The sequence below is a fragment of the Cyprinus carpio genome, chromosome B23 (assembly GCF_018340385.1).
Source record: "Cyprinus carpio isolate SPL01 chromosome B23, ASM1834038v1, whole genome shotgun sequence".
NCBI classification, from domain to species: domain Eukaryota; kingdom Metazoa; phylum Chordata; class Actinopteri; order Cypriniformes; family Cyprinidae; genus Cyprinus; species Cyprinus carpio.
The window spans coordinates 25093220-25108335 of NC_056619.1; the positions used below are offsets into that span (position 1 = coordinate 25093220).

Consider the following 15116-nt stretch of genomic DNA (forward strand, 5'->3'; position numbering starts at 1 on the left):
AATAATCCACAAGGACTACAGTCTATTAATGAATGTCTTGTGAAAAGTTGTGTTTTTAAAATACAAATCCATCAAGACGTTTTTACTTTAGTCTGTTACTTCCAGCTAAAATACGAGTTGTTTATCCAAAATATTGCTTTCTTCAGTGAACAAGTCATCTCGTCTGAATCAGGAGAGAAATATGTACAGACCGTGCTTGATTTAACTGTGAAAACAGTCCAAAATAGCTCTAAATAAAATATGTGGATTTTGTTTTTCAAAAACATTGAAAAATCTTACCGAACCTAAACTTTTTGTGGGGGGAAAAATGCTTGAGTACAAAGTAACATTTTATTCAGATTCACCAACTTAGCCGAACCCCTGGAACAACATTTTATTATTTGCATTTAAATCACAATACAGAAAAAAATCATTCAGTAGTATCAAGATAGAAATCAAAATAAGATTCTCGCAAAGGCCCAAAATATAAAGAGCAAAATCTGAAACTAACAATTTGTAATAATCTTTCAAAGCTTAACACATTGGTAGACTAATTATATAAAGCTACTATGAACAACTAAGAGCAGCAAACCCACTTACTTTCAGAATCCGATTATAAATAATCTCCTAAAATCAGCAATAAGACACTCAGACATGTTCTTCTAGCAAACCAAAGATCTTAGGCAGTTCAATGGCATCGGCCAAAGGGTTATAAAATACATTTTATACTGGACTTATAAATGAGGATTGTCATTTTTATCGTGTTGGGGGTGTTAGAAGAGAATAACTGGTTAACATGTTGCGATCACACTACAAAATGAATTTTAAGTCGAGGCACAGCAAAAAAGAATAGCCTACATCATGATAAAACGGCACAGCTCTTGAGGTCTTTGGAAGGCTTCAAATATTAAGGTTTGTAACAGTAATTGTTACCATAAGAAATCTGGATAGTACTCATCCAACCTGCTTCAGAACTTAGTTTTAATCCTACAAGACTGTGTTTTTCCAAATGAATCCAATAACTATAATTAGCTGTTTGATTAAAGCTCAAAATCTCCAGCGACAGGACCGAGCACATACACAGTAAATTTATGGCTGTTCCCTGTATGTCTCATCAAGTCACAGTAAGTTCTTCTTGTGACTGAATAGTGGCACTGAATAAATTGTAAGCGTGATGAAAATAGCAGGTAGTTTAGGATTATAGCAAGAAAATCATTGCATAGAGTAATTACAGTACATTATGATTGTGAAACAGCAGGCAGTAAATCTACACTGATCAGTGGAAGGCGTTTCTACATCATTTCACATTCACTCTTCAACTACACAGCGGAATAAATTAACGACAAGTCACAAGTGAATCAAAGATTCAAGCAGTTCATACAAAGCATCGATCTCTTGTCAGCGGTGAGTTACTATGGCGATTGAGATGCAGTACTGCAGTGTGCGCTAATAAAACGTGGATTTAAAGAGACAGAGTTCCCCTACAAAATGAATATTCTGTCGTCGTTTATTCACCCTTATGTCACTCAAAACCAGTTTGATTTTATTCTGTTAAAAAGAAGTTTAGCAGAATGTCCTGACTGACTTTTCATACAATGACTGGAGAAGGATGAATGGAGACTTATTGCTTTATTCAATGACATAGGCTGTTTCTCACATACGTAATATCTGAACTGTAATTTGGAATATGTATTATGATACTTTATTGTAATTTTAGCAGCTACAATAGACTACAATAGGTCAGGATAGTGCCATATTTTTTAACAGGGATAAAAACGAGGTTGTGAGGGATAGAAGTAGCACTGTGCGTTCAATGTATTGTACCGCTATTTAAAAACATGCCGATTGTTAAGCCTTATCATCGGTGATAAATTCAATATGGCGTCTGACTGAGGTTTATGGTTCTTGGGAAATTCTGCTATTCTTCATCTTTTGTGTTCAACATAACAGGTCTGAAGAACATTTTAAAAATCATGTTTGGAATGACATGAGGTTGAATAAATGATTTAAATTTTTGGTTGAACTCTCCCTTTGAGTGTTTAAATGTCTTTTATAGCCTTTAAAAGTAATGTACAAATCAGCATGGTGATTAACTATGAGTACATCCAGTGATTTCTCCGAAGGAGCTCCATTCAAAAGTTGGACACGAATTTTATATCAAATGGAAAAGTGACAATAAATCATTGACAGGCGTTGGAAGCAGGCACTCTTGGTCTGAGGGTCCTACACTTCACATCTTCGCATCGGTGGACTGTCCAATTAGAGTTGGTATACACGGGGGTGTGGCCATCCTCACAGACATTAATATGTAAATCATTTTAGCCCCTCCCAATTATTTTCTGATAGGCTGGCTGGACTTCGGCGACGAACGGCGGCTAATTTATCTCGTGCCCGAGCCGCCCACTGGGCAGGGCCACCCGTCTGTGATTCAGTCAGACTGGCGTAACGAGACGAGTCCTCCTCCGAACCCAAGCCAACCCAGGATGGCAAACCCAGAGAATGCGGCAGAGACAGTGACAGAGGGGAGGACAGCGGGGACGAGTCGCTCCTCTTCTCCGGCTCATTGTTTTCCTCCTCCATTCCGTCGTTCAGCTGAGGCGGCTCCCAGCCCTCAATCTTGTCGATCTTCTTTGTGGGTGTGATTTGCTTCATCGTCATTGTGATGCTGTCCCACAGACAGTGTGCTTTGTCTTTTTCTGGGTGCGCTTTACTCTTGTCGTCCTCCCAGTTTTTCTTAGCAGACCTGAGAGAGAATGAAGAAGCCTGGTTTATTATAAAGTGAAAATGTTTTACCATAAATATGTATTAACACTTCTGGTACTGCTTGGATGACTGAAAAAAAAATTCCATAATTAAACAGATTAAGTGAATTCCAAGAAATTTGCATATATATATATATATATATATATATATATATATATATATATATATAATAAATAACCGGTCAACCGTAATTTTACGAAGCTACGAGAATACTTTTTGTGCACAAAGAAAATAACAATTTGTACAACAATTCTTCTCCCCGAGTTACCATCTTCGCCATTTTGCAGAGTACCCCAGAACGTAATCAACATAATCAGCGTTGTTTACGTTCAGTAGACACTAGACAGCACGCACATGCTGAATGTAAACAACGCTGATTACGTTCTGGGGTACTCTCCAAAATGGTGGAAGACGGTAACTCATGGAGAAGAATTGTTGTACAAATTGTTATTATTTTCTTATTATTATTTTCTAGTATTCTCGTAGCTTTGTAAAATTGCGGTTGAACCACTGATGTCACATGGATTATTTTACCGATGTCCTTGCTACGTTTCTAGATCTGGGAACATTGCAGTTGCATTGCTGTCCACGTAGGGTCAGAGAGCGCTCAGATTTGATCAAAAATATCTTAATTTGTGTTCTGAAAATGAACGAAGGTCTTATGTGTTATGTGTTTGGAACAACATGACTGTGAGTAATGACAGAATTATCTTTTTTGGAGGGAACTAACCCTTTCAGATTTGTACTCATGGAAATGACCAAAGTAGCCAAACCAGTTCATTAGAAGGGGGTGTGTCAATACTTTTGGCAATATAGTGTATATACATATATTTATTTATTTATTATTATTATTTTTTGCTTATATGAAAAGATACAAGACTCAACAGTGAATTTATTATGCTGTACGTACATTATGGTGTTTAGTTTTGTGTCATAATGCACAAGGCAGTCACATAAGCTTCAGCAGGAAGGACAGAGGCCGGGCCACAGGGTGCGGTTTCCATTTCAGACACTTACTTGATGGTTGACTTGCTTATTTAAAGTTACACTATATTTATGTACAAAAACATATATGTGAGATATTCCATTGCTATGTCAGGATATATTTATCTCTATTTTTATGGCATACAGTATGGATGTGTTCATTTCTAGGCACTCAAAGGTCCCGTGGGTGTATCTCTGGTGTTAAAATACTTTTTCCTAAACTAACTTTAATATGCAGATTCAACTATAAGCAAGCCATTGGTTCATTTCCCCTAAAGACTGCGGCCCTGTGCTGCTCTTACAACATGGCTTTGTTTGTTTCAGCAGCCCAAAATGGCAATTTCTGGCTCAACTAATGGCGTGAGCTTGAGGCAGACCAAAAGATTTGGACAATGTGGTTTTGAATTTTCCCACTAAGCACATCCAATACAGAGGCACATAAGCTAGAAACCATTGTGTTCTATTTTGAACGCCTTTGTGTGTGTGTGTGTGTGTGTGTGTGTGATAATCATCTCAAAACATTGAACCGACGTACATTCTGTCGCTTAAACATCATTAAAACACCAACAGGTCAAGTTTTTAGCTACTAAAAATGACTAGAAGTAAAAAAAAATACAAAAAATTCACCCATGTCTATACTATCATTTGGAAGGTGTAATGAAAAAAAAAAAAAAAAAAAAAAAAAAGATAATAATAATAATAATAATAATAATAATAATAATAATAATAACAAAAAATAACCAATCAATACATGATTAAGTATAAAAAACATTTTTAGGTTAACCTTTCAGAAACTATGGCATGACATATACTACTACTGTAATATAAAATTACTCATACATTTAAATTATATGATTTTGGTTGTCCCACCTAGCCCTACTATGGGTATAATCATCTAAAATTATTGTAATCATCTAAAAAAATACATATTGGAATTCTGGGGCTTGCAAAACATGCTTCATTTAGCTTTAGCTTACCCTCTTCTGTGAGAGACCGTGACTCCTGTCAGCAAGAAGTGCTCATCGTCCTGAGATGGAAACAACTTCTTGTCTCCTTTTTCTCGCTTTGATTTAACCTTCTTTAATTTGGAATCCTACAAAAGGTCAAAAACAGAGTCAGAACCCATACTGAAATGGCTTGTTTATTCATACAACAGGGCTCTGTGCACAGTAAAATGACTGTTTGTGTGTTATGTGCCAGAAAGACTGCGTTTGGTTTCTCAGTGAGACGGAAATACAGATGGTAAGAGATGATTGCAGGTTTAGGCCTGGCACAAACTAAGACAACTAATCACAAATACACACTTCATCTTGAACGCAGGAGCAAAAAGCTGTATCTGACGGACACAGGGCATCACGCAGTAAAAACAGGAAAGACCTATGTTGATTACAGCGGGCTGCAGGGATAGATCTCTGAGCAGACACACGTGTGTATGTCTGTGTGTGTGTGTGTGTGTGTGTGCATGTTTTGGGTCATTTGGCAATCTGACACATTCTTTCAGACTCCCTCCTGCCTGCGTTCAGTGTGACCCTCAGGATTTGAAATACCGGCCCAGCTTTGCAGCTTATTATATAGGAAAGAACCTTTGACACAAATTCTTGCTCCCTTTCATAAGTTGTTCATTTTTTTTCCTGACCTGCCTTGTACAGAATGTTCTCCCTTGATTTAAATAGAAAACAAAACATAAATAATATTTGATCACACCATATATTGGGTCATATTTGACTCATGAATAAAAAAAAAGCAAGAGGATACATTGATTAAAACATTATTTTTTTTGCATATGATATTCTTTTAATGACAATTACGGTAGTGTAAAAAAAAAAAAAAAAAAAAAAAAAATGTATATTCATTTATAATAATATTTGAACATATTCATATATATACATTTGTTTCCATTTATATTAATATTTTACACACACACACACACACACACACACACACACACACACACACACACACACACACACACAATACATAAAATAACAAGTTTAAAATGTTTGGTAAATCATAAACTTCATAAAAAAATAATAAAAAAATCTAAATCATTCAACCATCCAAAGGAGAATGTTTTAACAACATAGTAAAATTGACAAATTATTACTTCCTTAAATGTTTCCAAAACACCCCCCCCCACCATGTTTATAATTTAGCATTTAAATTGTATTATTGTATAAAAATATCTACATTATTGTTTATGGTAATTAAAAAAAATAATAATTATATGATTCTATATATATAACCCAGATAATTTTCAGCAAGAATCTCCCTAATGCATCTTTTCTAAATATGTAAAGATCTACAAGTTATTCATGTGTATGATCTAGATATTCAGTAGTTGTTGCTGCGTGTCTGGAGGAATTAAAATGTACCAAACACAAAAAAAGGTAAAAGCACGTGGTTATTTTTATTCGCCACTCCCTGTCTTGTCTCAAACCAAAGACCTTTGTGCTCTGTCACTCCGCTGTGCTAAAACATGCCATCTGATTATGCACTAACACATAAACGCTTGTTATGTCGGGACCGGTTCTTATAATGAGTTCCAGCACATTTATTTAGCATTTATGAGCATTAGGAGTCTTAGGGCACATTATTCATTCCATCGGATAAACACATGTTACTATCGGACTCGTCTTTGACCTCAAATAAAGCACAACACTCATTTGGCTGCTATCGCTCCATCTGTCTTGTCCTCCCTCTCTCTCTGCTTGGTTAGGTAAAGCACGCAGTGGAAATAAACAACTGTCGCTTTAACTTGAGATGGAGCTCCTGCCATCGCTGGAGGAAACAGCAAAGCTCTCTGGAAATCTAACTGTGAAATTCTCTGTTATCCTCTTTAAAGTGTTCATATCAAGGAAAACTGATTTCTCATGATCTGTTGAGATTAAAAGAGTTCATTGTGTTGTGAAAACATACTGTAACTTTCAGAACACAAAACTTACAAAAAGAGCAATTATTTTATAACACACACACTACATGCTGCCATTTTCGCTCCTGGGCACTCAGTTCTTGAAGCAATTCCAATTTTTATAATAATAATAAAATAAATAAATGAAAAATAAAAATAATAGAACATAAAAATCTTCTTTGGGAAAACATCTCTATATGTTGTCAAGCTCAGTAAACCAACCAAAAATGTATCACAACATTACAACCTTTGATTTTAAGGGAAAAAGTATATGAAAAAAATCAAGAAAAAAATATTTCATGAAGGATTAACCTACAATCACATGACTTGCAAATGAAAAAAATCATGGAATGGTGCTACAATATAAAATTATTTATTTATAGTCATTGGTTGTGAATAAACAAATATATTTAAAATGTATAACAAATTAATTTCTTAATTTGACTAACATTATATATATATATATATATATATATATATATATATATATATATATATATATATATATATGTATATATATAAAATGTGAGTATGTTTGTCGAACACTTAAATACTTAGGATAATCCTAAAATCAGTTTCTCTTTGTGAAAAATTAATGGGAATTCAAATAAAATATTAAACGAAACAATTAAAATACAATTTTAATAAATAAATAAACACTCACTATAACATAAATTAAATATTTGTTATTTATGTTGCACGGAAAAAATAATTTCATCGTAATATGCAGCTACTTTTGAATAGTTGTTAATAGATCTTAGATGCTATATTGAATTTTACGTGGATGAAAATGAGGCTGTGAGGGGTAAATGTACAGAATGTGCTGTGTAAAGGTGCAACATCACTTAATTTTTCAAATTTCAAACCTCCTTTGTGGAGCTCTTGTCTTCTGTAAGTTATTTACAGAAAGATGTTTTGTCAGCTGAACAACTGGAATGTCGTTAAACAACAGTATAATCCACTGAACGTGCTGTACTTCTGTCCTTCACAGCCTCATTTTCATTAAATACGGGTAGGGTCTATGGTGGAGATTTTTACACTGCAAAAATGTTCTGGATTTTGTTGCATTTACCAGCTGCTCATGCTAACAACACAAAGATTACACAGGAGGCCAAAACCAGCTGTTTAATTCTACTGGTCACAAAATAGTTCAGAAATTTATTTGACAATTTAAAATATAACATGACAGCAGCAGTCCACTGAAGGAAAGCACGCCACTGAATGTTTGCTAGTCTCAAGACGGCTTTTGCTATTGTCCAGATTGTTCTGAAAGAATGTGTCACATCCTCTCTACATGTTTAACTTCTTGCCATTCAATGCGTCCATTCACTAAGAACTAACAAAAATAAAAAGACAACAGAAACTCAGTGTTACAAATCAGGCTTTTCGTGTCACATCCTAACAATGCTGCGATGGTTTTGTTTCGGACACTGTCAACAAATTTTCGCATTTCTGTTCAAAGCAACAAAATGTTATGTGTGTGTATTGGTGTGTGTTTACCTTTGTTGAGGGGCTCAGAACTTCCTCCGTTCCCTCAGAGTCTTTATCCTGAAAAGCAAAGGCCAAGGAGAACAAAACAATGAGAACATGCACACACACTTAAACACATGATAACGTATACGAACACACCCACCCACAAAAATTCAAGGAATATTTTTAGCTCGCTAACGTAAACAAGGTCTTGCACATTTGAGGAGAGACTTGAAAATGTTCTTGTTTTCTGTCAAGAAACGGTCATAACACAAATATGGTGAGGAATTAAAAATTCCTCATATGGATATCCCACTAATAATCCGATCTATTAGTGTTAATGTAATCATTAATGCTGTCTATTTTGGGTGATCAATCAGAACTGCTCTGGCATGCAACTTCCTGTTAAGGGTCTGACCTCTTCCCCTTCCTTCCTGCCCCACCTGCACTACTGCTGCCTCCTGGGAAGTTCTTACTCACTTCACATTTTCACTGCCCTACAACCCGAAGAAAAAAAGGATGCACATTAGGTGTGTAACTGATGCTTTATCAGGATAGGGAATTATGGGAAATGTAGTTTTGTCACACAATACTTTCGACCTCATGAACTGGTGTATATTTAAGTAATGTTTTATCACTATTCTTCATTAACAGTACACAAAATACAAACACACATTCATGATGAAAACCTAATTATGACTATATTTAATAATATATCTGGCAGCTCTTGGGACCCCAGAATTTTTTTAAGCCAATCACCTAAAAATATAACATAAATAATTGTAAGTTTAGGGTTAGTAAGGTTCGTTTTTTAATTTTTTATTTATTAATATATATTTTTTTCAGCAAGGATGCATTAAATTGATCAAAAGTGAGATAAAAGATGTTCATAATCTTACCAAAGGTTTTTAATTAAAATAACTGCTATTCATCAAAGAATCCTGAAAAAATGTATAACAGTTTCCCCAAAAATACTTAGTCCCACAACTGTTTTCATAATTGATAATAATGATGATAATAAGAAGAAATGTTTTATGAGCACCAAATCAGCTTATAACAATGATTTCTCTCATGTGACACTGAAGACTGGAGTAATGATGCTGAAATTCATTTGAATATATATTAAGACAGAAAACATTATTTTATTTATTTTAAATTGTAATAATATTTCATAATATTACTGCTTTGCTGTATTTTTCCTTTGTGAGCAGAAACAACTTATTTCAAAAACTTTAAATAATTTTACTGACTCCGAATGTTTTAAAATGTACAATATCTGTAAAATATATACCCTTGATTATGGCCAACACTTATGCTGACAAGACAAGGTTAAAAGAGCAAATCCAGAGTGAACACTTTTATTCTGAAATGGCTTGAAGGCAGAATATGATTCATACAATCACACAGAGAGAGAGAGAAATATCACCCTCTGTTCTGTAATGTCCATGTCATTCCTCCCTCTACCCACAACCCTCTGCCTCCTTCATTTCTACTCCCCCTCACTCCTTGTCTCACTGCCACACACCTCCACCCCATCTTACCAAAGCGTTTGGCCTGATTACAGTGCGAATACTCTCTCGAGTGCTCATTTATAAATGAAGGAGTGAAGCTGAGACTGAGCAAAGAGCAATGTTTGGGATATTTTAAGTCTTTTACCCTCTGGACTCTGTCATTTCTTATGACTGTGGCATATTAGGGACAGCTCAGACCTGACTTTACTGAAAACAAGCCTGTGATTGAAGAACACAGGGTCACAGGAGTCCATTTATTCTGCCTTCAGTTGATTTATGAAGGAACTAACCACAATATCAACAAGACTGTACCTCAGAATAATGATGTTTACCTACTGGCAACCTGACATGGTTTAAAATACAACCCACATTCACAAAATAGCTTCATATAAAACAGAGAGGATATTCATCTTGAGGAAAATCGAAACTTTCTACAAAATGTGAAATCCTGACAGGACCTGAATAGAACTGGAACTGAATGTAAGAGCAGGTCCGTTTGTCCCGATCCGTCGGGGTCTTCCTGCTCTACATACCAAGTTCTGGGTGAACTAACTGACTAGCAGTGGTCAGAAGTGGTCGGATCTCACTCAAATATCTCTTTGTAGACCGAACAACTTCAGAACATTTATTTTTCCTCTCCAAAATACAATCCACAAGCCTAGTACCACTATTAGATTGAGCTATAAGCTTCACTAACAAAATTACCATGTATTGGACATCGTAGTTTACAACAGTCATATTATGTTTTTGTACTTTGATAGAACAATGGTATTCTCTGTACCTTGCATAAACTACAAAAAAAGTACTGTGATAGTACATGGTACAGTATCAAATGGTAATACTATGGTACGTTGACATATTTAAGGGTCCAAAAGTTCATGTACCGTGGTATTCACAAGATGGTATTCCAAGGTAGTTCCAACAATACCATGGTGTTACGATGGTCTTTTCTGTACTTTTTTTGTAACTGTGTAAATACTAATTCAGTACCATGGTACTTTTTACCAAGTACAATATGTTTGGAAATGGTAATAATGGTTATTTAAATATTTACCTTGGTAATACTGTGTTTTAGTGGACATGTACTATGATAAAACCATGATGTTTTTTTGAAGAACCTTGCATGCCCTTACAAAAAGTACCATGGCGGTACAATGATGCTATCAAATGAAATTTAAGTACCATGGTATGATGATACGCCAAGGTAAAACCATGGTACACATCTGAATAACATGATAGTACCGTGGTAGGTTTTCAGTACTTTTTTGAAAGTGTGTAAATACCAATGGTAAACATTCAGTATAAACACCAAAGTACCAAGATATCTCCATTTTTTTTGGAAATGTTACCATTTTTGGCACTGTCTTGGTAATAATGTGTTTTTGGACATTCACATGGTTTAATATTACTAAAACTCTTCTTTTTCTTTATATAAAAGTACCATGGTGTCCCTTGAAGCTATTTAGTGTCGCAATACCATGGTACACAGATGGTATCAGACGTTTGCTATATTACTTGGAAATATATATATAAAATGTAAATCAAATATTATGAAACTTTGAAAATACCGTAGTATTTTTGGTACATGTGATAATCAGTCACCTTATCATCTTAATTTTTGCATAAATTAATTAAATAAGAACATGACTGTGGCCTAGTCAAGGCTGTCTAATATCACACTTGCCACAGAACGCAGTGGGAATCTTTAACTTTTTAGTGCAAGCTTCTGAAATACACTAAAAAAAGGGTGAGGGGGAGAGAAAGAAAGCTTATCTGCAACCGTCTCCTGCTGTTACGCTGTAGGGACCTTATCTGACTCCTGCAGTCTAACAGCTGACGGAACATTAGGTCTGAAATGCCATGAATCTGTATTTAAACTCAGCCACAGCAAAGCCACATTTAATTAAGATACATCTATGATCTTATCCACATCAATCAAACTATACATGATCATTAATATCGCAGCACTGGCTCAGAAAAACAGGGAAACATGAATATAAAACTTAAAGTATGATATTATATGTTATGTACTCGCTTCTCATGACTGATCTGAACTCCAGTGGAAAATTGGAAGCAATAAATACACTGCTATTCTCATACTCTTGTAAACTCTAATTCTGTTGGTATATTACATATATTTTCATTGTCCTATTCTCTCATTCCACACTCATATTGGTCAGCAGATATTAATGGTCGATGACATAAGCAGATCCAAGCAGATGATGCATATTCCAGATAAGGTGTTTACATGACCCAAAATTCTGATAAAAACAGGCCAGCTGATTCTATAACTTTTGCCTAATCTGTGTATGGCAATCTGGTTAATACACATGCCATTTAAATAACCAAAATATAACCCCCAAAAAATTGTAAACACAGATATTGTACCACACTCTCAGTACTTCAATTCTTTTATTTTAATATGACCATTTATATTCTCATACACCCATATTCTTTTTGCTATATTTTCATTGACCATTTCTTTCCTTCCATATTCAAACTGGCAAACAGATATGGGTTTATTAAAGGCCGATGACGTATGCAGAAACAAAGGAACATTCAGTTTAGGGGTCGACCGATTATCGGCGTGGCCGATTATCGGCGCCGATATTAAGCATTTTTATTGTTATCGGCATCGGCCATTTTCAAAACCGATTTGCCGATAAAACCATTTTATTTTGAAATGCGCGATCTGGCACTGATCCAGACACCTCAGTCAGAGCGCACCGCTCTGTGGCCTAGACTAAGCCCCGCGCCTATCGTCCGTCTGATTTGTTGGGGAGTCACGAGCCTGGCCAATCAATACGGCTGGCGCGGCTGGAAAATGTTCCGCTCTCACACCGAAAGCACAGGAGCTGCTTCAGTGATCATCATCACACATCAATAAGTTATCTCTCGAAGGTAAGAATGCAGTAAACGTTCCTGAAGTTGCAATAAATCACTACACTGAAGTTGCAAAACACCTATAATCGATTTATGATGACAAGCCCCGTTCAGTTATTATACCGTGAATTCCCGGTCAATGTCCGTCATTGCAGTGATATGCTTTAACGGATCATCACATCAGTGCTGAGATAGTGAAACTAAAACCTACTTCTCTCACCATTCGGCCAATTTAACGTTATATTGTTGAATAGATTATCAACACGAATGAATTCACTCACGTCTGCTGCGGTTTTTTTTTTTTTGTGTCGTTCACATAGCTTCACTGAACAGCGTCCGTTCCCTTAGGGCTCTTAGTCAAATAAATTGCGCATATTTGGAGAAATGTTGCTTTATTCTAACATGATTGCAAAATAATTTATCATACAGATTCAGAATTACCATTATGCAATTTTGAAGAGCTGAAAGGGCATCAAGCACGAGCTCTGACGCCCTGACGCGACGCGAGCTCCCTATTCCTGATTTAGTTATCTCTGCGGCCGCGCTCTCTCATTTAACCAGGGTGCGGTTTCATGGGGGGATTTCCCCCCTTCTGGTCTATGCATCCCTGCCTCTGCTGAATAACATTTATCCCCGGTGGGGATAAAAAACATCATGCTAACCCGCTCTGACGTCCAGATCTGAATCAAATGATTCGCGATACGCGATCCGATTGAAGCGCATCGAAACAGTGAATCATTTTGCGACGCAATGGTTTAACTGAATCGGAGTTTCAAAAAGCTCCGTTGTGTTCTTTGCTCGCTTTTTCGATGTAATTTGTTGTTTGAATAACCGTGGACATTAAATCATTACAATGAACAGGCCTCACAGATCACACTAAAAACAATTTCCGTCGTATTAAAAACATTTCATACAAATTTTCAAAAGCATCCCCCCTTTGTTTATTTCACAAATCGCACCCTGCTAATAACCCTATGCTAATAAGGTAAATTGTCAATAATGTCACATTGCACGTTTCTGGATGACGCTGTCCTGTATACTTCCTAGTTTGTATCGCCGTGATAAACAGTCAAACAAACATTTTACACATCAAAAATAAAAAATAAAACACTATTACAATATGGGTTGTGTGTGATTTTAATGCAATTCTGGGTTGCAAATAAAATGCTAAATATAACACACACACACACACACACACACACACACAACACATATATATATATATATAGAGAGAGAGAGAGAGAGAGAGAGAGAGAGAGAGAGGAGAAGAGAGAGAGAGATTACATTATTTTCCATTATTTGTTCATTTGTTGCTGTTTAAATTTGCTTTAAGTTTTACTTTGTTTATAGGATGCTGCTGATGGATGCAAGTTTTACTTAGTTTACAGAATGCTGCTGATGGATGCTCCCAGCACTTTTTATGTTTGTTATTATTATTAATATTAATGTTGTTATTATGAACAGTTCTCAGAATTAAAGATGTGTTAAAATAATTTAAAGAGAGTCTTTGTCAGAGGCCTTTTTATTCTTAATTTTGACAAAAAATTTTCATTTTTACACAAGACACATATCGGTTCAAAATATCGGTTATCGGTCTCCTTGATCTGTAATAATCGGTATCGGCATCGGCCCTGAAAAATGCATATCGGTCGATCCCTAATTCAGTTATGATGTATATTCCAAAAACACACTTTTGTTCTCTACACTCACACTCAGCCATTCTCATAATGTGTTTCCATGACACATAATTCTGATTAAAACAGACCAAATCTAATTTATAAAACCAAAATGTGGCCTTATCTAGATATGGAAATCTGGTTAATGCAAATGACATTTAAATAACCATAATATGACCCAAAAAAGCTTTTAAAGACAGTTATTTTTACTCTGTCTTTTAATCACACATTCCTATGTACATTCTCATTCATCCATATTATAAATACTGTCTTTTTTCCTCTACTTGCATACTCAGAATATTCCAATTTTCCCTTCATCGCATGATCCATATGCTTCATACTGAAATACCTCCAGAACTTCACACTGTCAAACAGGAGCGATTTCAAAAAGTAGGGTGACACATCAATAAGTGGATTACATTATAGTGGGCGATAATTATTATTTCGCTGCTGTTTTTATAATCTGTCTTCACGACTCACTGACTCGGGGGCGCATCCGCTTTGTAAACAATACAGTTACTGTACAGGCTGCGACACAGCCAAACTAATAGACTCAAGTACATCTGATCTCTCAAGTTTGAAGCCCACCATACCTTCCTCGCGTGCTCGTGATGCCACGACACGTCGTCCTCCTCTGAAGCTTCATCCACCAGAACTTTGCTCTTGCTCTTCTTGAACATTATGCGCGCAGGGAGTTCAGCTGTATCTCAGAAGCACGGTATTTTCCAAGCCCATGGGATGCGAGTGAAGACTCTGGGTGAGGAGATCGCGAGGAGGCAAGCGGTTAAATCAGAACAATAACCCGTCTGTGATCGCGATACCCCACACGCAGACTTTCCTCCGGCCCACGATCCTCTTTTGATGAACGTCTGAGCACACTGTTGGCTGGAGCACCTGGACCGCCGCTCCTCCCATCGTGGATCAGATTCCCTCTGATCAGCT

General features: G+C 36.0%; 1 protein-coding gene across 1 annotated transcript; it reads right to left on the reverse strand.

Moving 5' to 3' along the window:
* Nucleotides 1-358: 358 nt before the first annotated feature.
* LOC122141908 (testis development-related protein-like) lies at nucleotides 359-15116 on the reverse strand. Its single transcript, XM_042750598.1, has 4 exons — nucleotides 14768-15116; nucleotides 8135-8182; nucleotides 4704-4819; nucleotides 359-2722 (listed from the first exon to the last, which is right to left on the reverse strand). The coding sequence occupies exons 1-4, from the start codon at nucleotides 14852-14854 to the stop codon at nucleotides 2293-2295; spliced, it is 681 nt and encodes a 226-aa protein (XP_042606532.1). The 5' UTR covers nucleotides 14855-15116; the 3' UTR covers nucleotides 359-2292.

Excerpts from the sequence above, each read along its gene's own strand:
- LOC122141908 (XM_042750598.1), bottom strand. The coding sequence starts at position 14,854 with ATGTTCAAGAAGAGCAAGAGCAAAGTTCTGGTGGATGAAGCTTCAGAG. Across the intron at positions 8,183-14,767 it reads ATCACGAGCACGCGAGGAAG|GATAAAGACTCTGAGGGAAC; the intron begins GTATGGTGGGCT and ends TTTGCTTTTCAG. Across the intron at positions 2,723-4,703 it reads ACGGTCTCTCACAGAAGAGG|GTCTGCTAAGAAAAACTGGG; the intron begins GTAAGCTAAAGC and ends ATTCTCTCTCAG.